The sequence below is a fragment of the Nipponia nippon genome, unplaced genomic scaffold (genome assembly GCF_047370975.1).
Source record: "Nipponia nippon isolate SJK-2023a ecotype South Korea unplaced genomic scaffold, ASM4737097v1 scaffold_3, whole genome shotgun sequence".
Lineage (NCBI taxonomy): Eukaryota > Metazoa > Chordata > Aves > Pelecaniformes > Threskiornithidae > Nipponia > Nipponia nippon.
Genome location: NW_028262347.1, coordinates 97,172,784 through 97,198,195, shown reverse-complemented (window position 1 = coordinate 97,198,195; position 25,412 = coordinate 97,172,784). Strand labels below are relative to the sequence as shown.

The 25,412-nt window shown below is 36.5% G+C and overlaps 1 protein-coding gene across 3 annotated transcripts in view; it reads left to right on the top strand.

Annotated features, from left to right (window-relative positions):
• Window positions 1-25,412, top strand: part of NRG3 (neuregulin 3) — a 422,606-nt gene that overhangs the window by 285,274 nt on the left and 111,920 nt on the right. For all 3 annotated transcript variants that reach the window (XM_087767347.1, XM_087767348.1, XM_087767346.1), the window contains exon 3: window positions 16,192-16,265. In XM_087767347.1, the coding sequence (XP_087623473.1) occupies window positions 16,192-16,265 (74 nt within the window). The remainder of the gene's footprint in view (window positions 1-16,191; window positions 16,266-25,412) is intronic.

Genomic DNA, 25,412 nt, shown 5'->3' with positions numbered 1-25,412 from the left:
AACAATGTCTCAGGAGAGGCAGAAGGATGAGATTGAAGTAGGTTGTGACGGTGGTTATCCTGACAGTGAAATACAACTGATTTGTAACTTATAAAGGTACTAGTGCCATCTCTTTGACATGTTGAAGACTGGATCAGATGCAGAACTGTCTTGGTTTCAGAGTGCTTTTTGGGCATACAGAGTGTACACCTGGCCATTGTACCTCCAGGAGCCCCAGGTTGTGCTGTTTGCAGTTACGTTGTTGGGATGCTCTGCTTAACAGGCAGCCCCTGAGTTGCTCTGGTTTGCTGAGTACTTTTGAGTACTTTACTGGAAAACTGGGGGGGGGGGTGTAGCAGGGAGCAGGCTTCTTCCAGCGACACCTGTTTCTCTCCAGATTTGCTCCAGATTGATCTGGAGAGTCTTGCCTCTGAATCTCTCTGGGTCTACTGGCATGAAGACCCTAACAAAGGAGGAAGAATGGTAAAAGTCTTGAAGCTGAAACTGTAAAGGTATGCATGTCTAAGATAACATACCTGTGCTGGCCTTGGCATGCGTATGGTTTAGCTGATGTCCACAATGTCTGCATTCATCATCCAGCCTCAGTGGTCATTCAGACAAGGCTTTCCTCCCTTCTTATTGTTCTGTGCTCCAAATTATGAGAAGCCTTTATATCCTATTTCTAGAAAGGAAGTCATATCCTGCATGAAAGTGGATGGGAATGCCAAGCTTTGCTTTGTTGTTACTTGACATATTAATATTTCAGAAGTTAAATTTTAAAAAGGAATTGAGAATATCCTAATTTTCCTTGTAACCAATGTTTAATGCATGTTTAATTAATGTAGCTTCACTCTTTAAAAATTTTAAAAATATTTTTTCTCTGAAGAAAAACATGCTTAATGAGTGAACTTGACAATGCAAGATTTCTGCTTTCTGCAGAAAATGACAAAGGTATTTTTATTTTATTACCTGTATAGCTTTGATGCTTACATTACCACCATTATTGCATGTTTTTTGATAATTTCTCCTCACAAGGTTCCAGCTGAGGGGAAGGCTGTGCTGATCCTACTATGCTGCTATCACAGAAGCGTTGTGAGTGGTAATGCTGTTAAGTGAAGGTCACACAGGAGGAGAGCGGTGTGGCTCCTGGAGCAGAGCTGCGGAGCAGACATCCCCTGCTTTCTTCCCCATAAATGCTTTAGTCTTTAGTATTTATTTCCTTTGAAATAGGAATGAATAAGATCAGAATGACCTGTTCTGCTCTTTTCATGTGGATGTGACAAGAAAAATTTGGTAGCACTGTCTAAAGGCAGTATGAGCTGTGCCACTTTTCTTTCACCTGAATTCAGACGAGAATTATCAGAAAACACATCACTGAGTTCAGTTGGTTTATGATTAGGAATTCAAGAGAAGCAAATGTATTTCTCAAATTTCATAGGGACGTCTTGTCAGAGACTAATTCTAATCTACAAAATTATATTAAATGGGACATAATGGCTTTCCTGATTATCGCCCTCAGCTGCCATTATTTCGAAAATGGAATCAAGCAAGAGTCTTGTATGCATGACTAGTATTTTCTGGCAGCAAGCACGTCAGATCAGTGCTACCTGTTGGAGTTACTATTATTTAGTAATATTCCAATTCTCAAAGTTTTGTTTTTTGTTGGGTTTGGCAGGTGATGGCAGAGCATGGGTGACTTTTCATGCAACTGCCTACTGTTAAGAAAAGTATTGAGAAGAGATGCAAATTGTCAACTCGAATGTAGCAGGTCTTTTTATGAATGCTGTTCTCTTCAATGCGTAATTATTTTTCATGTAGCTTCCATTTATTTGCTTGAATTTAAGCCCTTTGTATACGTTAATGTAAGAGACTTTGCCATTTTGGAGAGCCGAACTGCTAGGAAGGACTTAATCCTCTCAGTAGTGTTAACCTGGGTGTAAATATTGACACAATTCTTAGGAGCTCCCTTGATTCTAAAAATGTTTCTGTTTCTGCTGCTCTTCTTACAGAAGCTGCAGGAAAGCCAGCAAATTAAAATGTCCTGGTTATACACTACTTTCTTCCCACAAGTAACTATGAAATAACATGTTTTGGATTCCTATGCGTTAGCACATAGCTGGTAGTGAGAATTGTGTCAGCTAGAGAGCTGCTTTGCATGTTGGGCAAGTGTTAAAATGGACGTAGAACAACATAAATTCGCCTGTACTTGCTGCGTATCATGTGTTTTGGGTAGCTGACATACCTGGAGGTAATGTATTAAAAATAGCTTTTAAAATACTGGAATCAGAAATAAATACCATGCTTTCATCTCTGCTATACATTTTTTAAAACCACTCACCACCCTTGTTAGAAATGTTTTCTATCAGCAATATTTATTGTATTGGGTCATTCTTATTCTTAACCTAAGGTATACATTTCTTCAAAACAATGCATAGCTTGTGTTCGTCAGCATGTCCCCAACTGTTTCAGTGATTTTCATGTTAATCAAGACTTTCCAGGTAACTGAATTATTGTTTTTAAATGGACACTGAGCAAACAATCATTATTGTGATTTTGTTAGCATGATGACATCCTTGGGCTTTGGTGTGGCTCAGTTCTTCACTCCGAAGAAAATCTACATTTTAAAAAGCTTGGAAATTTTATCCTGTATAGAAAATAACTGTGTTCAAGTATATTGATACAAGACTTGGTGTCGTGTAAATAAACCCTCCACAATTGATGGGCAGTGTTGAAGTACCAAACACGTTCACAAGAAATGAAATAATTATAATTTTAAAAGATTCTTGAACAGATCTGCAAAAAATGGAGCTTGAGTTGAATTCATAAGCTAGAATTGTGTTACTATTTACCGTTAATACATTGACATTCCTTGTTTTCCATTGGAAAAGTTTCCATTTTCCACAAATAATGAATGATGTCACTGGTGCGTCAGATACTTTCAGCAGTCAAATGGAATTTCTTGCATTTAATACACATCCTGTAGTCTGAAACATACTCATCCTAACCCTCCTAAATTACAAATACGTTGGCTGGTGAAACTTAATAAACTTGCATTAGTAACTTTTGGACAAAAATGCTCTAGTACACAAATTGCTAGTACTTTTTAATGATGTGGGTTCTTTTAATTCACAAGCAAGAAACTAATTAAGAAGGCTTCAGGTCAAGATTTCACAGTGGAACAAAGAGGGGAGTTTTTTCCTTGTTCTAATAAAATTTTGTGTAAAATATAATATGGGGGGGTTTATGTTAGACGTGTCATTTCAGCCTCAATTAATTTTCCTGCTTGTTTAGTGTAGTAAGGGTCTTGCCATATTGCTCTTGTGGAAGTCCACCTGTATTTTATGTGGATGATAAGGTAACTGGGTTGTTTTCTTTTGGGTGGCGCTGTTCCTGATGCAGGTTTGTGCTTCTCCAACATTAGCTCCTACAAACTTTTTCTTTTGCCCCCAAATTAAGGAGAGAGCAGAGTAAATTCAGAACAACTTTGGGCTGGAGTCTTCATTGCATGTTTTGAAGCTTTAAGCCAGTGGATTGCCAGCTGCAGTAGGTGCTGTAATAAGACGAAGGCTGCAGCTTCCTGCCTTCTGGAGGATTTAAACTTGCTAGGTTTAGCCAGTTGACACCAGCACTTTTTGCTGACTGGTAAGCTGTTGATCCATTAGCAGGAGAGCTTTAACTGCTAATTTGATGCTAAATCTACATAATGATACATATGCCATAATGTCATTACTATACATACAGTTATCTCTTCAGAAAAAAATTGTTCTACGCAAGACTTGTTACTAAATCTTTATGTATAATGGGCCAACTTTAAAGATTTGGAGTTTTTCAAGCTAGCAACTTTAAATATCTCCAGAAAATGGCTTGCTTGAATTTTAACATCATTCATTTTCTGGGTTCTAAATTATACTTAATATGCTAAGGAAGAGTTATTTTGGAAAATGTTTCTCTATTTGAACTTTGCCTGGCAATTACATTTTGTGTCAAATTGTTCTTATCTATAAAATGCGATGTGTGCTGATCATATAAAATAGAGTAGTAGAGGCATGTTTATTTCCTGCTATAAAGTGAGAGGGCATCATTTGTGTAGACCACCTGTTAGTAGTTAAGGATATTTTAACTGGCACCTCCAGCGTGGCTTCCATTATTCTTTCCAAACCAGGTATAAAAATATGTACAAAACAAATACCTCACTGAATTACTGAGGGATTTTGAGTGGCAGAGGCACTCTATCTCTGTGGATAAGCATTGGCTTGATGTGGCCTTGAGCTGTTTAGGAGAGGAGTCTGTGACAAGCGTTATTCCATATAGATATTATTACTAGACAAGCATCTGAGTTCCTATGTGCATTTTAAAATTTGTCCAAAAAATTAATTAGAAGGTTTTGGTGAAATTCGAAAAATGTTTTTGAATCTGCAGGGCTGGACTGTAAATCTTGCATGACTTTTTTGTGATAAGCAAAGGATCCGTTGTACTTGTAGCTTGGGCTTGAAACAGTGAATTTCATTTCTCTGAGTATTTTTGGCTCTATTTTTGAATTGGGAAATACTCAATGAAACAAAACAAAAAATATATTTGACAGTTTTTGAAAAAAGTCCAGGGCTGTTTCTTTCATTAAGTAGCTGGAAGCAAAAGACTTTAATATTGAGCTTGTAATATGTGTGGGGAGGAAACTGGGAAAAGAAACACATCCAGCAAACCTGTTACACTACTTACTAGTGAGTTTGCACCTCTCTTTAGAATTGCCTCACTTATTGGTATAATTGCCCTCTTTAACAAATGGCTGCTTGAAGGTGAGGTACATTCCTACGGAACACTGTGATAGCATCTATAAATCTTACATCTTTTAGTCCATCCTTTATTGATTTTCAGACATCTTTTTTTCCTACCTAAGTCCAGTCCCTGAAAGATGTTTTCAAGAAGAGTTCTGAAGGGCTTTTATAAAGATGGTAATCTTGGGCAGACATAATGTAAAGCAAAAGTCTCGTTTTCATTTGTTCTTTTCAGGTATTGAATGTGGCTTTCATTTGTGCCTTGGCTGCATGAGGCTTTGAATATGGTATGAAATCACTTTCCATTTATTCAAAAGCTTTCTCATAGCTGTTGAATGCCATACATAATGAAAGACTATATTCATTTATCATCCATAGTAAATCATTTATCACACAACAGAGGTATATTGTGGAGAAACCTAATCAAAGCTTTTCAGTTTTTCTGGTTGGTTAAATCCAAAATAGCAGAGAAATGATTGCTCAGTTAGTTGGTTAAACATCTCGTTTATTAGATGATATTTGAAGGCAGTTTCTAATGCTTTTGTTGTTTACGGATTGAAGTTTATTGTTAAGGAGGGGGGATTTTTTTAGTTTTGGTTTTTGTTTTTTTTTTAATGGTGCAACATGAACTAGGAAAGTCTGTGTTGATCTTTCTGTTGAGTTAAATTTGAAAAATAAAGCACCTGGGCAGGGGCAGTATTATTGCATTGTGCCATGCTTGGGGCTGGTCAAAATGCTGCCATAGGTGAGTTGGTTTGGTATGGATATATGAGATGAACTTGTGTTGAGCTACTAGAATGAACAGGCTGTGGCGACTTGCTTCTGGTATAGGTCAGCACTAAAATCTTCCTTCAAGAAGCAAAAGAGAACATAGAAATTGCAGTTCTGAAGTGCAGTCACTTCCAGGGTTGCTTCTGAAAGGTCCTATTAAACATTTGCCCACCTCTGAATTTAATCTAGCATTTGCAGATCTTAGAGTTAATATTGGCACTCAGGACTCAATTTATGAAGCACAGACTGTAAGTTTCCTTATTTCAGCACTAATATAAAATAACAAAAGCTAAACATTAAAAAATTTAAATTTTTAAATTTAAAAATGTTGATTAAACCTATTCACATTTTTATCTTTTCAAAAAGATTTTTCCAGATATTGATATTTTATTCGATTTGGAGTAGTATATTTTTTTAATGCTCAAGACATATCATGAAAAAATTGTGTTGCCTGTCCAGCACTGTCTGACCTAGACAGAGTCATAAAGTACTGTAAGCACTGTTTAGATGGAATTAGAAGTGTGTATGAATTTTTAAGTAAAAGTTATCAGTTGCCAACCTCATAACGTTTGATTTTACTAGAGCACAGCTGTGAAAAATTGAGCTGATACCAAGCATGATTTTCTAATTGGTATAAACAAGGACAAGTTTCCTGGAACCATGATGTTAAAAGATTTAGCATAAGGTGAGCATGACCTTGTCCTTGTCAACACTGACTGCATGTTCTTGATTGCTTTTTCCAGTCTTGTTCCAAATCCAGTTTTACTGTGAAAACTAGAAGTTAAAGTGCTTCTCCATACCCTGCTCTAGTAAAGTTTTTGTGTTTTCTATAATTTTGTTTAATAGTAGTCTTAATCTCAGAAGGAAGTGTTGCATCTTTGCTCCTTTCATCTTCCTTGTCCATTGGAATATATCAAGAGCTAAACATTTGGCAATACTTCAGGAGTCTTAGATTTCTTCTACAGGTGCATTATTTTTGGCATGTAGATGCTGGTCAGTCTTGGCCCCTTTATTTATTTTTGATGACCGCTTCTGCCCTATTCTGTCTGTGGTGTGTTTGTATTTCTAGCAATGTTTTTTGCAGCAGAGTAATGTAGTCCTATCAGATTTGAATTTTTCTCTGACACAATAGACTACTGCTCTGTATTACTAAGCTAAGAATGGAGAGGGAAAGATTTCATTTCTGTTGATGACTGAACAAGCCAGATGATCATCATGATGTCTGTTCTCTAGTCATCCCAATGAGCTTGGGTTTGATAGTTCCTGAATACAGTCTTACTTAAAGACTGTTCTCCAGCTGAAAGGAAAACAAAGGACTTCAAAACTAGAAGTTTTGTTGTTAAAATATATGATGGAAAATGAAGTATAGAGGACAGGAGAGGAAGTTATCTCTTGAAATCATGGAATTCATCATAGCTCAATCACAACTAAAAGGTATATTTTATATTTTTTTCTTTGAAGTTGCATAACAAGATTTGACATATATAATAGATGTGGTAGCAGTCCAGAGATGGAGGCTCACGTCAGGCTCCATGCAGCAGTGAAGTTAAGCATCTGTCTGTTTTATATGGATTTAAATAAATATATTGATTTTGATTGGACAGGCAGCATAAGTAGGTCTGTCTAGATCCCAGTGTCTTCTACATATGCAATTATACACCACTCACTACAGTTTGAAACATGACTGTATTCCTGCTACCTGTTGCTGACTTGTAACTGTACCCTTTTCAAATGCTCACGTGCTTGCTAGAATAAAAAACTAAATGCAAAACCTTTTTTCAATCTTAAATATGATTGTTGAAATTAAATTACAGTTAATTGCTAAGTTGCCACTTCAAATTGTTATGCATAAGACTTGTATGCAGGTATAGGTATTATGGAGACAAAAGGAAAAATAATTTCTTAAGGATTTCATTATCCTTAGTGGGTGAAGATAATTCTTATCCCATGAAAAGCCTAAAGCCTCTGTATTAGTGTGAAAGGTTGACCTGCATGTGGCTATGCCACAAGTAAATTTGATACCAAGTAACTATCAATAATACAATAAATTTATATCTTCGGATACAAAATCTAACCTGAGTTTTAAGTGAATACTGTAGTCTAGAACCACTATGAAATAATTCTGCGTGGGCTATGTGCATTGATTAAGTATATGAAACTTACTTTTTTTTTTTAAGGGAACACCTTCAAATAAAAAGAACTGGACTGTTGTTGAGGGGAGGGAAATGATTATTAGTTTAGGTGCTGCCATAGGTCTGGACGGCTTGAATGGCTTTGCTAACACATCTTGTTATTTTTTATTTCTTTTTCTGACCCACTTTTTATGAAAGACAAAGAAGGAAAACCATCCAGAGCAGGAGAGGAATGATAATTCAGTAGTTCCTGCATAATTTTGGATGAGGCATTTAAGTCAAATCCACATCACTCCTTTTCAAATACTAAAAGCCTCATTTAGTTCAATGGTTCCTAGAGAGGATTTAGAGAATTCAGATTTTACTAAAGTATCCCCATTTAGTTTCTCCAAGGCTAAAGGAGCCTGAACCACTGGAGTCAACAAATTAGTTGAAAGCTGTATTATTAAATCTGAGCAATGACTCGGGTTTTTGTAGTGTGACCTTTACTCTCTATGACATTTGCACCAAGAACGTAGTAGTACTTCCCTATTTCAGAGAGGTGCACTGACAATTTACATTGTGAAAAAATATAGTGAATTATACCAATGATAAGTACGATTTTTAAAAAGTCTGATTAAATTTCTCTATTGATGTTAGAGTGTTTCAGCTAGCCTGGTTCTAGGGCAAATTATATGGAAAAAAACTTTTCTTACCCTTCTTTGGCTGCCTTTTCAATATAATTTCCTTTGTGGTTACTTGCTCTACTTATTTTTAACAGCTGCAACATTTTAAAAGAAAATTGACACAAAAGTGATTTTTTTTTTAAAGTTGATATTGTCCATTCTGTAAGAATTGTACTATTTCTTTACAATAGTCAAACTTATTTCTTTAAGAAAAGAAAAAGAAAAGGCAGATACATATCTTTATTCAATCACATGATGTAAGTTGCATCTCTGTTGTGGAGATTATATTAGAAAAAAAAATCTGAAAGAAAAAAGAAAAAGAGGAGGGGGGTGAGTGTCCTGGGTGAGTGTTCTGGCCTTCCCATCTGAAGGGATTCATGTTTGTGTTCAAGAAATACTGTGTCTTTACCCAGCTCTTTACTGGGTCCTCAGTTTTGTTCTTTCTAATTCCATGCATTCATTTTAGTTTAATTTAGTTGATTTTATCTGTTTATATTGACTTTAGTTTAATTTTAGTTAGCAGGTTATATTTTGGCATAACATAGACTGTAGGGGCTAGAACTTTAGGCAAGGAGTGCCCAAGAGTCTGCTGGTCACAAAGCTGCACATATTGCTGCAGTCATAAATCCACAGCATTTTAAAGTAAAGACCCACCTATCTAAATATACCATTTAATGACTGGTTCTGTTTACACTTTTTTGCACAAAAGGTATCATTTTTGCTTCTTTGTGCTAAAAGCCTCTGGCTGTTTGTATTTGAGGTTACTAAGGGCAGTCAAAAACCCATGTTTGCTTTTTCTGCTTTGCTTACTGATGGTGTCTGTAAATACTGGGTAACTAGGTGGTTTGGCTAGTGAAATTGCTTTACTATAGTAATATAAAGTCGTAGAGGCTAACAGATTTTTGTGGTCGTATACGACTTAGGCGATTGCATTATGGCTTTTAATAAAATTACAACAACCATAACCTGAAGGTTGTGTTAGTGAATTCATATGGAAGATCTCACCGGTGCATTTTAAAAGTCTGATTACAAAAGAGCTACAGTTTGTCATCTTTGGACAAGGAAGAAGGATAGAGCCTGCCCATGAGAAGCATATTTTAAAAAGTGATCCTCTATAATAGGTTAGAGTACGATGAGGTAGATGCACTATGTCACTCATGGAAACAATTGAGGAAAAAATGCATTTTTTTTCATCTAGCTTTAAAGTCCAGGGTTTCATTACAGGAAGAGATTGATCTTTATTCAGTTATGTATATTGGAGTGTTAAATAGATCAAGGGAGGAATTAATGAAGGGCAGCTTCCCCTGTTGCTATGGCAGGCTTTTATAACTGGTTTTGCATTAGGGGCTGTCACCCTTCCTCATGCTCGTCTTCCCATCTGTGCCCCCTGCCCCGCGTGCTTACTGCCACCAGACGACGTGCAGTTGGAGCTCCTACGGTCCCATGCCCATGGTCGCTCTCACAATTAAGAAAAGCCTTTTCCTTTAACAGTTTGCTGGTAAGTTGTTGTGTGCTCCTTTTATGAAACAATATTGGAAAAGTCATATCAACTTGAAAAAGTCTTGCCGTTGTGAAACTACAGAAACAGATTTGCAAAGAGAAAAATGTCATCTCTGCCAGCACTGCTCAAAATATACCTTGTCTCCTGAGCCCTGCAGTTTCTGGAAAAGTCTCCGATAACCATTAGCTGATTTGCAGTTAAAATATTACTTCTGGTTTGTATTTCACTACAGACTCTGTTGGGTGTAAACAATTACCTGATAATAGTAGTAACTCTGTCCAAGGCTCAACAGGTGACTGTTTCACTCACGCATGATTAGAGCTGTGTTGGAAACTTTTTCATTGTCTTCCCCCCCCCCCCCCCCATATCTATTTTGAGATGAAATGGAATGTGTCTGATTTTTTTTTCAAGAGCAATGCAAGAGCGGTCCTTCCTAGAACAGATAATAAGCAAGTGATCAGGATATGTCTACCATATAGAAAACCTGGGTTCAAGTCTTTAATGCTTCATTTTCACACCAAAAACTGAATGTGAATCTCTTCTCACCTGAGTGCCTGACCAGCAAACTATTGATTTTTATGAAAGGTTAATTTTCTGTCTGGCTTTGAGCATGGTATCCACTGAGAAAAATTATAAATTGTGATTCAGTGGTCCAATCTGTTGAATCTAGGAAGCCTGTTTTCTGCTTGTAGTGGCATGCTGCACATGTTAAATGACAAGACATCATGTCTGACCCTCACTATTAAGATTACTTCTTTCTTCCCTTGTGAATAAAATCTTCACCTAATAACAGTCAGGATAATAAATATAAATTTCCATTGATTCCAGTTAAGGTCATTCTAGTTGCAAGCAGAGAAGTCTATATTTAGCTTCCCTGCAGAGCAGAGCAATTACTTTTCATTGTTTATGGCATATTTCAGGCTAGACTGTAGGATAATGGCCTGTACAGTGTCATGGCTTGCTACTGTATGTTTGTTGCATAACTGGCTCTATAACCCAGGATCAAGCATATCGCTTTCTCTGTGTGAAAATAAAAACTTGATCAAAATTTTTAGACCATTGGAATATTTCTGTATCATGATCTCCAATTCCTCCCTTGTACTCTTATTGGCATCTGATTGTCAGTACAATGGCTATAATGGTGTCATGAGAAAATAATTTGTAACTGATCCGGTGAAGTTATGAGGAGGATCATTCTAATTAATAGCAGTTTTGAGGTTGTCATTTTGTAGCTTTTACAAGTGGAAGGAAACATGTGTTGGTCTGGATAAAAAATTAATTTTCATTTTTCATAGGTACTATTAATTCCATCTTTCAAATTGGATTACTCCTGTTTATGAGGCTAGAATCAGATTATACATTTATATAAGTTCATCTTTTGTGCACTGTGTTATTAAGACATTTCTGTTAAATGTCACAAATCACTTTTGGCCTAGGATATGCTTATTTTCCTGATGTACAGTATTACAGCTTTGTCTTCTGGCATAGTCTGTCACTGAGGTTCCAAATGCCATTTCAGAGGAACTCATATATCTTATGGTTGCTAAATTCTGGACTTTGTGCATGCTTCTTCACACGGTCAAAGGCAATGTGATCACCACACTTAAGGAAGAAAAACAATTATTTCTATTTCAAACGGATGGGTGGTATCGTAGGGGAAGAGGAAGGAGATGGGGGTTGACAGCATTATCGTCTTCATAGCCTCTGCAGTCTGCTGGTGCCGCTCTCGCTCCTGCCTTCTGTACATTACTATCCCTTGAGAACTAGAATATTTCAATTTAATAGGGATATGGAGCTCTACGTGGAAGTATTTGAGGAAAATGTGAACAGTGATGGTAATGCCTTCTTGGCCGTAAGCTTTATATGTCCTTCCCTAACTCTTCTAAGTAGGTTCTTTGTAATATCTTCCCTTTCTCCTGCTGGCTTTAGATATATTTTATTCTTTAGCTTCACTTAACATGCAGTTTGCCACCCCCTTGCCCCCATTCACTTTACTTTTTACTAGTGTGTCCCATGTGAAATCTAGGGATTTGGAGTGCTGTGTTATTCCTGCGTTTGATGCAGTCATCTATTTGAAATCTCCTTTGTCTCCATAAGGTTTGGATACACAAGGAACAATTCTGAGAAACTGTGATCTCTTTGACTAGAATATACATGTATTAATACTATTTAATATTAAAATGGGGATAAAAGGATTGAATAAACACTCATACACTGCTTACTTTTTAATAGTTAAGCGCAAAGATGCTCAAGTAGAAAGAAAAAAACTTCTCACCAGGAATAAGAAATGTGTTTCCGCGTGTATGTTTTCACACAAAGTACGTTGTGGGTGACTCCATAAAGTGCAATGCGCAATCCAGTTTGTCTTTGGTGACCTTAAAAAACATAATCTATAGAAAGTACATTACTAATGAAAGATGTGAAAACACATGATAAAATAATCTTAGTTAAATTTAGCAGATACCATTTAGGGATGTACTGTTTGCAAGTGCTTTAGCAGCTGCAGATTAGCTTTACCTGTGATTCTTTTCATACCATTTAATCAGAAGGACTTAAATCATTCCATTCATATATTTTTGTTGATACTTTTGGTCTAGAGCCTAGACAGATACACGTATTTTGGTGAAAATCTGAATTCACGGTATTTAATTAACAGTATTTATTAGAGCCCTTCACCATGGTCTGCACTTAAGCATGTGCCCAAGCCTGCTCATACAGTGCAGCGCTTCAGCACAGAAGTGATTTCTGGTGCTGGAATGGAGCTTAGACTGCCCTTTCCATCCTTTGCTGCGGCGGTCCCACACACAGATCAGAGCTTTCGCTTCACTACAAGCAATATCTTATCCTAGTGTGACTTTTTTTTTTTTTTTTTTAAAGGTATATCTAATAAACATTTGCGGGTCATATAATCAAATGATCATTTCTGAAACAGTTGGCTGCATCAAAGCATTTCTCAAGATTTCCCTGATTACTCACAGCTTTTTTTAATACATCCATAAATATGGATGTGATCATTCACACCGCATATGGCAATATTGAACGACCTCAATTGGACTTTCCTGAATTTCTGTATGTGACACAAGTGTTGTTTTAATAGGGTTTTTCATGGGGGTGGGTTTTTTTTTACCTTAGAGATGTGATGCCAATTAGCATCATGTGTGCATGTCAGGTACTGTGGGCACAATTATTGCATCTGCCCATTTAGGATGGATGGCAGATGTTTTAGCAAAGATTATAGGATGCCACAACATGATCAGCTTTTATCATATTGTAACATTATAACTGTGAAATGTATGTTCTACAAGACTTCAATTTCACAAGACTTAATTACGAAGGTTTAAACTTTGGTGTGATATTAGCAGAGCAGTTATTGCTATTACTTGGTGTCTTATGGATTGCAAAAAACGTTTGTTAATGAAACTAGGAGACTGAGTTTTTAATCTTTGCTGAAAAAGTTAATATAATTTAGAAAACAAGCTATGTATTGCCATAGTAGTTGTTATCTTAGTGTAAGATCATGTTATTACATTGAAAGAGTATATTTATTCTTTGATACATCAGCCACCTCTGTACTAAATTTTGAAAGTAACAAAAATAAATTTCTCCTGTGGCATGTTCATCGAAGTGTACAGGTAAGTGAAAATGTTACTTTAGACTCATCCAGGTCAGTCAGCCAGCTGATTACTCTATGCTCCAGTTTCACAGTGATGGAGACAAGCAGCAGTATATGTATGATATATGTATGTACATACAAGCAGCAGTATATGTATGATATAGTCAGGATAAAAATAATAGTTTGATATGATAGCCAATACATTTTTAAGAGAAGAAATCCATCCCCATCATTATCTCCAGGTTGCACAGCAGAGCCGTGACAGTGTGCAATTCAGTCAGGTACCAGGGATGCTGGGTTTTACAAGGTAGAAGTTGTAAATCTAAGTGACTCTGTGATATATTCTGTTCCAACCCATTGCTCTTACAAAGTCAGGAAAAGAAAGACATGGAAACACATCTTATTAGAGTCTTGTACTTGGGTGATACTTTACCAGTTACAGGAGTCTCCCATCAGACTGTTTTTGAGGCCACCAACTTTATCAGTATCTGCTGTATTTGCAACTGATAAAATGTAACCCTTGCGAACAACATCAAATGGAAGGTGAAAATACCCACACCACCTTTTGCCATTTTTGCGAGATACAAAAAATATTTTCTGATGTTTGATTTGGACCATGACACAGCTGGAAGGATTGGAATAGAGACCCCCCCAGAAATCTACCCTAGCAGCTAACACTAGCAAAATTTCTCTCCTTCAATTCTGGCATGAACAATTCATTACCTAGACCACAATTAATTACCTGAACCATCTGACAGGGGAATAAATGGTGCAGACTGTTTCTCAGCTGTGAAGGGAAGATAGTCTAAGGTATTTGTTCTGTTGTGTGAGGAATGGAGTGGTAAGGAAAGGAAGGCAGCAGAGCTTCTGGCTCTGGATGTGCCCCGGTGGCCATCAGAGAGGAAAGGAAGGGGCTGCTCCCGCTGGCATGCGGGTACTTGTAGCATTGCTCTGCCTGCCTCTGGCTGATGTGTATTCACACATGCTGATGAGCACTCGGTACAGCTCTTCCAGGAGTTATTGCTCTCTGACTCTTTATCCTCACACGCAGCATCAAAGTTTTCAGTTGTGGAATTAGGCTATGTGATGAACACTTCTATGACTTGCCGACCAACAGTTTAACACAGAGAGTTTTAAGTCTGTAATAGGGCAATAGTAAGTGAGGCAGATACAAATGTATGTCAAAAAGTTAATAGAAAATGCTAATGCAAAGACAAGAATATCCCCAACCCATGTAGGTTGTTCTTAAGCTGTGAACTGAGGTCTACCAGCTCTTCTCAAGACTGCACAGTTTCTGTTTGATGTGAGGCAACTTCTGATATTTCATAATCAGAGGCAAAAAAAATGTATGCAGCAGTGTCTGAGTGTATGGAGACTTCTTCAGTTTTTCTAACTAGTGGACAATTTTAATTGAACATTCTGATTAAAAAAAAAAAAAATTAGAACATTTTTCTTTGATAACTTGTGACCACTGCCATAGGATCTGAATTCAGTTTTTCCCAGTCAATCATTTTATAGATAGACAAGTACCGGTAAGAAGCTGATCTCCAAAGTAGCACTCAGTATCCTTCACAGACAAATGCCAAAAGGGAGGTTTTTAAATAATACCTATTTTTTTTAATCTTCTTCTTGTAGATTTTGACTACTTTTTTGGGTCTGATGGCAATTCTTATAATTTATATATTTGCTCACAAATGTGCTTTCTAATCCCTGAATCAAGGCTGGTGAGATGTAGTTCTCACTGAAGCATTCATTTATTAACCCAAAAGCATTTTAAAAGGCAACCTTTAGAGGAAGCCTGAGTAGAAACATTGTGAAGGAGCAGATAACGTCTCTTCTTGACATTATCACATAATTCAAGCTGCAGTTGTCAATCCTAATGAAGGTGGTGATGCTGATTTGAGCATATTGTTTATATGATATGCAAGAGCTTTGGGAGATATGGAGTCCCTGTTGCTATCATTTATAATTAAAGTGTCCATCACTTTTCTCTGAAAAATTGCTTAGCAAATAAATAATTAAAGGCCTGATTCTGATACACTTAGCTGAAATGAGACAGAGAGACTTCTGAGAACAGTCCAAATGCAGTAAATGGAATTTCTTCAAAGTAAGGATTCAAGATAAATAATAGTATTAGATTCTCAGTCAAAGCCAGTTCATGTTTTTTAAGGCAGGAGGGTATTCTGGTTTATGTGCTTTAAAATCTAATCCCACAGACATCTAAGACTGTTCATTACAAACAATGCCTGACATTGTCTCTTATGCCTAAACAAGTTATCTTTTAAGCACAGTAGAAACTAGTCCTAAAATTAATGGCTAGATAAGTGTTCCCTACTTATTCAAAGAGCCAAAGATAAACAAGTTGTTAATCTGATGGCTTGTAAAGTGCAGAAGCTTTATAAAGCTTTGTGTTACCTAATGAGTTTATTTTATTACAAATATGTCTATTTTATAGAGGATTTTTCTTTGATTGTTTCGCTGAATTGATATCTAAAAAAAAGGGTTGTGCTTAAGTGATGTTTCCTTTCATAGTTTCTGAAATAATCAAAAAAGGTTGAGGGGAATTTTTTGAAATACAAATGATTTTACATGCTTCCATTGTGTTTCCGTAATAACCTTGCTTCCATAATAGTTGAAATAACTAAATATGCAAGTCCCTCACAGCGTTGGCAGGGTGAATTTCAATTGATTTTGCTACCTTGAAATTAACCTTTTACTATCGCATGCGTATGTTTGTCATTTATCCCCTTTTTCTCAGGTGCAAAGAGGGCTACCAAGGAGTCCGCTGTGACCAATTTTTGCCGAAAACCGACTCAATCTTGTCAGATCCAAGTACGTCAAATGTTTTTCTTATATTTTTAATCCATGCTGGAGGCTATTCTTGCCATGCGAGATGACCCTTTGCCTATTGTCAGAAATTATATTATGGACCACTGCTGTTGTGTGTAGAGAACGGTGTTGCTTTTGTTGGTAGGATAAAAACACATCCTCCAGTCTCTGTTCTTATAAAATATGTTCTGCTGCAGCAGGGCAGGCCATCAAAGGACTTGATTCCTTATGATTTGGAATAATACTTTCCCTGCTTAAAGCCAAAATATTCACTTTTCTCTACTTTTGACTCAAGAACAAGTAAAATCACATAATCTAAAAGGCAACCAAGTATATTCTGCAAAGTGGTTCCTTCAAAAGAAAATAAATTCAGATTGCTTGGAACTGCAGAGATGATAATCTCCTTGGAAATATGTGATGTCAGCTTACACAAAACCCAATTTTTTTTTTCACTTTTACAAGTGAAGTTGCCCTGTATTTCCAGAGTAAAGGTATGCTTTCAGGTAGTAATGTGGAGACAAAATAACTTTCTATTACACTGCTCAGTATATGCCAGAATACCATTTGTGTATATGTTCCACTCCACTGTTGCATTTTTTAAAATTCTGTTTACTAACAAAGCTATGTCAAAAATATTAGCCAAGATTAATTTCTTGGAAGTGAATCCATTTAATAATTAATGTTGTTCATCTTAAATTTCTAACTGAAGTGACATATAACAAAGGGTCATATCTAATCTCTTGGTTTTGTTCTTATACCTGGAAACTGTAATGTATTAAGTCTTCTGGTTTTGGGTGCTCTTTGAAATTTGATTTGGCTTCTTTTGTGGTTTTTTTTTGAAGAATAATGCTTGTTCTTCTAGTCCTTTTTTTGTGCTTTCTGTTTATTTTCTTGTGCTTTTCCATGTGAAAGCCTGTTGCCAAAGACACCTGTTGTTTTGTAGTTCTCTGTGTTGTATAGCTCCCATTATAGTTTGCTTTGCATTTGGTTTAGCTTTTCCTTTTGCTTGACCTTTAATAGTAAAGCGCAGAGCCTATAATGAATAGGCAGATTTAACCTCTGCCAAGTTGTATGTGCATGTGTAAACAAAGAAGTTGTGTATATGTCAAGGAAAAAGGTATTTTGCACCCTAAAAGTGGGGGAAAGGAAAATCAATTAACAACAGGACAGAGTGGTACCTATCTGATTTGGTTTTAACGGGGAACTTTAGCTTTACACTCTCAGGAGCAGAAGTGAAATTCATATAGATACAATAAAAAGCCCAGTAAATACTCCCAGGTTAAGCTGCATCTAACAAGGCCAAAAGGCCTACAGTGTTTATATACTGTGGCAGGTATTGTTGTTGTTTCTTTGCAGCATTGTGTTGGTTGTACAGACTTGTTTCTCTTTACTTGGGAGATGCTTACTTACCTTGACTGCATTGTTTCTGTAAAATTGTTCAGCCACCTGATTCTGCTCAGTAAGCTACGGTTCTGCTGAAATGTCCTTTTTACACCTTCTGACTACAAAGGCTATTTTATTTTATTTCATTTTATTTTATTGAGGCTTGCTTTCAAAATTAAATTATTTAGGGTATGTAAGAGCAGGGGACCTTGGCTTGATGTTGACGTAGATCCACTGGACATACCTATGGCCCAAGAAGGGCCCCTCTTCCAATATAAATAAAGAAGGTTAATGTGAGTTAGGTACTTTCCCAGTCAGTTTTGAAATTTAACTTACATTTAATCCTCATCTGCGTTCAAAAGAAGAATGTGTTCAGGTACATTTCTGTGTGTTGTTATAGTGTAATATATCTCTGTGTATGTATGTATGTGTATATGCACTTGTTCTAAGCATGCCTAGCCTGAAAGGGAGGTATTAGAAACTTTCCGCTGCAGCTGGACAGTGACAACATGAACATTTTGCTCAGGAGTTAAATCAGTAATGTATTTATCTTCCCTCTGGAGAGGAAAAAATTAACACCACGCCGATAATCAGCACTCAGTGGCGGAAACATTTGCTATTTGCAAACCTGAGGAGTGTAAAAAGTATTTGACACAGTAGTCAAGTGCAATATGATCATCTCCAAAGGTTCTGGTGTTGCATTGCAAAAACTTAGTTTTGTGGTTGAATGTGCGTTTGGATTAGGAAGAGAACTGCTGAAGGACACTAAAGGGTGAATTTGGAGGTCGCTTCAGAAAAAAGCAATTTCTGAAATGCAAGGCTTAATTTCTAAAAGTTGAACACTGAGATGAATGCTCTTGTGTCTGGACTGCACATAGCCACCACTGACTGGTGTCAGTCAAGCTTTATAAACAAGTCGAGCTCATTTGAGTTTTGTGGGATTGCTTAGGGTTCTCAGTAATAAACGTGTTCAGAACTGCTAACGATGCATCTGGTAACAATATTCAGCTTATTTGAAGTATATGTGCATGAAATACTGAAGCAATATGTTTTTAATCTTACCTTGCCTGTGATAGTGCAGGTTACATTTTCAGAACTTTCAGTTGCCGTTAAATGGGAAGTGAATCTGGACTACAGTCGCTCAGAAAACAGCAACACTATTGTCTTAAAATCGTTAGTTATTTACATGTGCAAGAGCCTTTTTTTAAAAATAGCCTTCTAAAACAAACCAAGCTTGTTCAGCACGGCTACCATCTGAGGTTGCATAGTGGCAAATAAGGTGGTATGGCTCTGCAATATTTTTAACAATACCAGGCCAAACACAGCTTCTTACCTCGTTTTAGGTGTATGTTAGGCAGGTCTTGACTTTACATTAAAATATGAATACAAATTATGTAACACTTAATATGGTTAATGCATGCTAAATCACGTCCATTTAGCTTAACGAAACTAAACTGTTAAGATATTTAAGATTCTGTTTTCAGGAAACCTCTTGAAACTACCTGATGGTATTTCAGAGTTCCTCAATTGGCATCCATGGCTTCTTGCAGCCAGATCTGCCACCTGCTACCTTCCTTCAGGTCAAAGTTAGGATCAAATTCATAAGAAAACGGTTGTAAGACACACATAAAACAACGTCAAAACACTACAAAATCAGGCCCTTCTACTGGACCTTCAAGCATCACAGGTGTTAACAGCTTACACTTCCCTTAATTTCTCCACTCTTAACCAGGTTTTCTGGATATAAGTGAAAGATGTTAAGAAAACCCAACCAACCAACCAAACAAAAAAAACCCCACAACAACCAAAAACCCCAACCCAACCCAAACTCAAGTAACTCAAACGTCTCCAATAAGGGAAAAGGCTGCATGCTGCATGACAATGCAACCCGTGCTCAGTGTCGCTATCAAGAGGAGGGAATCTGTCATCTCTGCTAATACTGGGTAGGACAAGTCCCTGAACTCTCTCTGAGTCATGATCTCCTTCATCTATGGAGGAAGTACTAACGGGACAAAGAGAAAAGAAACAGCAGTGGCATGCTGAAAGGAAAGGATAAGAGTATATTTGAAACATTGCTTCAGCTTTCTCCATCTGGGCTAACTTCTATAAACACAGTTCATGGCAATGGTAGAGCACTTCTATTTTCAACATTATAAATACAACTTTAATATAACTTTATGTTCAAGTCATTTCTCAGGCATGTGTAGTCCTGTGTGTATCTATAGAATTAGGAACTTATATACAACATAAATTGTACAAATGTACTCATGTACTATCCTTTATAGTGCTCTGGAGTAGACCTGCCTGGCCCAACAAGTCTTGAAAGGTAAGTTGTACATAGGCTGTGGATATTTCTTTTGATAAGTTTTTATACCGAGGCAAAGTACAACCTTTAAAGCTTTGACTGTTAAACGCAGATATTCCAAAATGGTGAACAAGGCATTGAGAATGGGTTACGTTACCCTTTTTTAATCAAATTATGTTGGACTCTGCCTTCAATTATTTTGTTCTTAACTGAGCATTGAAAACTACTTTCCTATGCAGAAAGTGTATTTCAGTTTTATAATGCACAGTATTGATCTTATATTTGACATATTAACATTCGAGTTGTCCCATTTGACCTCGGAAGCTTAAGTGAAGAGGGATCCCCTATCAAATATGTTATCCGATCCTTTTTCAAAATAAATGTATTGTTTTCTAAAAGGAGAAAAATAGGAGGGAAAGCTTATAGGTCATTAAGCCATGCTCCTGCTGTTGCAGTCAACCCTATCATGTAATTCCTTCCATAAGCCCATCATACTTCATTTGTAAACCACTTACAATTAGTGTGAACTAGCCACTAGAAAAAAGTTTTGGTCATCGTCCCTGATCTAAGGCTTTTGAGACTGCTCAGCTTCCACCTAAAATTTATGCACAGCCCAAATTTGTCAATTATGTTCTCTGTTAAAACGTGCACCTTCTTCTACATTGATATTTTTTTCTGTTTCCACTGTGTTATGCTTTGGGTCTGTTAGACTGGCTTTTTCAAATGTCAGAAGTCTTAGTCATATAGCGTTAGCTGTAGCCTGTGGTCACATAATACTTTAACCTCTGACAGCATGGCACACATCATGTTTCTTTTTGAATCTCATCAAAGAGAAACCTGCAAGTGTCATGTCTGGAATCTGCAGTTACTCGTTCTTAGATTACGTCTTTATGTAGCAAAGGATCAAAACTCCTCTCCTGGAAGACTGGGACTGTGAAAAAGTAAAACAACTCCAGATAGTTTAAAAATGAAAAAAACTGTTTTTCCAGAAATTTATTCAAAGTCTCAAGATCCACAAACATCTCCTCCAAAAAAAAGCCCCCCAAAACACCCACACAAATCCTTTTTTCCTTTTTTTCCCTTTTTTCCTTTTTTTTCCTTTTTCCTTTTTTCCTTTTTCCTTTTTTCCTTTTTCCTTTTTCCTTTTTTCCTTTTTTCCTTTTTCCTTTTTTCCTTTTTTCCTTTTTTCCTTTTTTTCCTTTTTTCCTTTTTTTCCTTTTTTTCCTTTTTTCCTTTTTTCCTTTTTTTCCTTTTTTCCTTTTTTTCCTTTTTTCCTTTTTTCCTTTTTTCCTTTTTTCCTTTTTTCCTTTTTTCCTTTTTTCCTTTTTTCCTTTCGCTTTCCTTCCTTTCGCTTTCCTTTTTTCTTTTTCCTTTCATTTTTTTTTTCCTTTTTAAATTTTTTTTTTCTTCCCTGTTCAGTTTTGTATTTATAATATCATAGGATACTTTAGGTTGAAAGAGGAGTTTAGACAACTCAGGAGGTTCAGCCTCCTGTGTTAAGCAGAGCTTTGAAGTTTCTGCTAACTGCACTGGACACTGCAAAGGTAGTCTGTAAAGGGACTGTTATTAAAGAGAGGAAAAAATGCGACACAGTTGTGAAATATTTATAGAATATATTTTTGAATAATTTGAATAGATAAATTAATCTTCTTAGTCTTACTGAATTATTGACTTTCTAGGACCTCAATAATTTTTTTGTCAACTTTACTTAACCTTTCTGAATTTGTCAATATTCCTCTTGAATTTTTTTTCCTCCTTTTTGATTTCTAGAAGGCATAGGAGAAAAGATTTTGCTATTGGAAATACTTTGAAGGTTGGATGTAGGTAGGGGCAGTTATGAGTGGAAGAGAATTTAGGAAAAATAGGAGGACTGACTAGCCTGAGGTGGATATCTGAGTTTTGTGGAGGGCAAGTCCTTCTAAAACAGATTTAACATGGGGCTTGCATGACCCCAGATAGACCTTTTGAACTCTGGATCTAAATCTGAATTTTGTGGCTTAACTTCATCTCAAAAAGAAGAGGTTTTTAAGCCCATCTGCAGTAATTATGTCATCTGTTTAAGACTGTTTTGTATCAAAAAAAAAAAAAAGCATATGGAGGGAGCGGCTGCAGACCAAGTTTCTTTTGGAGTAATTGTCATTTTATGCTGTCTTATCAATCTAATTGCAAAGAAGAGTGCCACATCAACTGTGTGTTCACAGAATAAAAATTATTAATATTACTCTAGGATACTAAGCTTTTACAAAAATTAAATAATCAAAAGGTGATATTTTCTTGCCTTGTAAAATTAGATTTTAAGAGCTATGTGGTGACAACAGTCAAGTGAAGTCCCTGAAAATGACAAGTCAGTATAAGATCTGTTAGCATCCATCAAGTGGGTATGGCATTTCTGTTAACTACGGTTTCTTTATAAGAATGTATAAACAGAGTTCCTCCAGTTCAAATGCATCACAAATCAACCTAGATTAATGTTGATGAATTAAAGATTGAAAGCAAGGAAGGAATTGCCTTAATAGAAATAGCAATAAAGGACAAAAGCAACACGGTCCATTCAAAAGTTTTAATAAATTTATCTGTAGACGAGAAAAGATGCATCACGAGACACAGGCTGGGGAATATGAAACCTCAGCAAGGTAAAATAAGAAAAGAAAAGATACCCTTGGGGGAATGAGAGATGTGTTTTCCCTCTTCTTTGATCAAGTGTGGGAAGAGACCTCAGGATACAGACTGTAAAAGGTGACGTATATTCAAATTTGAGTTGTGCTGATGCTGTAAAATTTTACTTTGTGTGAATAGTATGAATCATCTTGGTTTGGTTTGGGTTTTTTGGCTTTAAAATAGGAACTTAGGCTTTATTCTGCAGAACTGGAATGAAATGCTCAAAACCAGAAGTGTGACATTAACAAAGTGTTAGTGAAATGGTTCATCACTGATAAACAGAAGCATGAATGTGTTCTTTGTCAGAACATATCGAAAAGTTAAAACTCAAGAGAAATTAATTGAAATCGCAAATTTGCTACTAGTGCAGTGGGCAAAGAAAATCACACTCAAAATCGCTATCAGTTTTGATAATATAATTGTTTCTTACAGTCTTAAAAATAAAATTTAAATGCATAGGAAACAACTGGAAGTAACATTTCTTTCTATAGGTAAGCTAATAGTGACTTATACAGAATATGCAGTATAGATGCTATTTAGTGATTTATTCTTTTTCTGTCAGTACTGCAGAATAGATTTTAAAAATCACAAGAGTACTGGTCATCTTCATGTTTCTAATGTAGAGGGGGGGAATATTTTAAATTACTTCTAGGATTCTAATTTTGTGTCACTCTTCGCAAGTAAAAGAAAAAAAAAACAAAGCAAAACAAAAAAAAACCCACAATCTGCTAGTGTGAGAGCAGTTTCCAAACAGCTTTAAATCAAATTGCTTCCATTACTTTTGTGTGCAGAACAGAGCTTTTCCCCCCTGTTTTCATTGAATTCCAAATCCTTTAAAAAAACAACCATCAATGACTTTGCATAGATTTCCACACACACCGTCCCCCAAAGGGCTTTCTTTATGTAAAGAATGAAGAGGGGTTTACAACTGATTTCAGTTTCATATTTCAGTTTTAAATGAATTGTCAGCCTTTATCAAATTCATGTCTATCTTTATTTAGTATTAGCTAAAATAACATTAATTAACAAGTCACACAGGTTTATTTGGAAAAGTAGAAAAATTCAGTCTGAATTTGACCAGAATCCTCTTATTAGTTTTAAAGGAACATCAGTTCTTTATTCTTCTCTGTTCATCTCTTCTCCTGCAAGACAAGAACGTATTAGCAACTAGTTACTCAACACTGTTTTATTTTCAGGACTTTTCATTTAAAGTCTTGAAGTATGTCTGGTTTTGACATGACTTTTAGGCCATAGGTGGTCTTCTGTAATTCAGCTTGTCAAGACTGCATGTCTGTAGAAATTTATGGAGAGAATCTGGAATCAGGTAGATGCAATATCTTTGACAGCAGGAAAAAAACAAACAAACAAACCTCCAAAACATTTGTTTCCTACTCCTTCTTTAAAAGCTGCCTATATGTGGAAGGATAATAATGAAATTGAAAGTTCCTTTTATTTGAGCTCAGTATAAATCCCAAGGAAGACAGAAAATGGAGATATCTAGCAAAGCAAATCGCAGTCAACCAGAAGTTTTAATCAGTGTATCTTGCTGTAAACATAGATGCTAGAAATCAAGAAGGAAATTACAGCCACCCCATGCAGAGGAGTTTGAAGGCTGCCTTTCCAAACTACCATTCATCTGTGAAATTTGGGACTTGCATCTAGTTAAAGAATTTCTAGGTCTTTGTGTAGTGATTTTTGCACGTGTATTTTAAGGAAATTTACCATATGATGGCAGAAACACTCAACTACGGATTGTTACACAACAGCCACAGCAGATGGCTGTGAATAGAGGTTACAGTCTTATATAAGGGACGTAGTTGTGAATCCCGCTCTCCCGCTGGCAAGCCCACTCTGCCATGAGCGCAGGGTTCATCTAAGTGCCTGAATGAGAGGCGGTGCAGCACTTTTTGCTAAACAAGCACCTTCTGAAGTGATGAGCCGCTGAAACACAAACTTCTCCTATCCGCTCCTCTTACAAACACATTATGATTTCCTAAATCTGCTGTTGGCCATCCTGTGTCTGGAAAACCATAAGTATAACTATAGCTTGAAATATATGTTCTGTGACACTCCAAAAGCATCTAATTTAGCCTGTTGGTCTGAGTAGCTAACTTTTCTGACTTCCATACTCTTCATACTGACAATATGTTACTGTTGGTGTCTATCTCCTACTGTCTTTCAGAAGGGCTTCTCTGATTTTGCCTGGATGGACAAGGTGCAATCAATCATTTGACTTGTCAGATCACAGTTGCAGGCCTTCTAAGAGGAAAATTCAGCAGTGCAGCAACCATAGCTCTTCATGCTGAGGGAGAAAAGTATGAGAAAAGTATAAGAAAAAATGGGTTATCGCAAGATGACATGTAGGAAAATTGCACAAAACGTGACAGTGATTTAGCTGAAAAGCACGTGTTTCATCAGGTTCGACTTTGTAAATTAGCTGCTCAGTCATCCAAATAGCATTTCAGTTTAGCAATACCATTTCACTTTATCTCAGTGACTTAGTCACACTTTTGATGTTACATGCATGAGGATTTGTTGACACAGTATGGTATAGGTTTCATAAAGATGTCGTAGCCTGTCGCAGGAGCTAGTAAGAGCACATGGAGAAAAGAGATGGATTTCTGTTATTGGCAACTAATCTTACACCTTTGAATGTATCTGTCTGTATTAAATCTAAGTCTGAACTGGATGTTTTGCTTTCTCCTATGAGTGGTTCTGTGTTAAAACTATTCTAGTAAAAAATGCAGCAGTGCGTGTGCAGATAAATCACGAAGTAGTGGGGTGCCTGATATTCTGATCTGTCC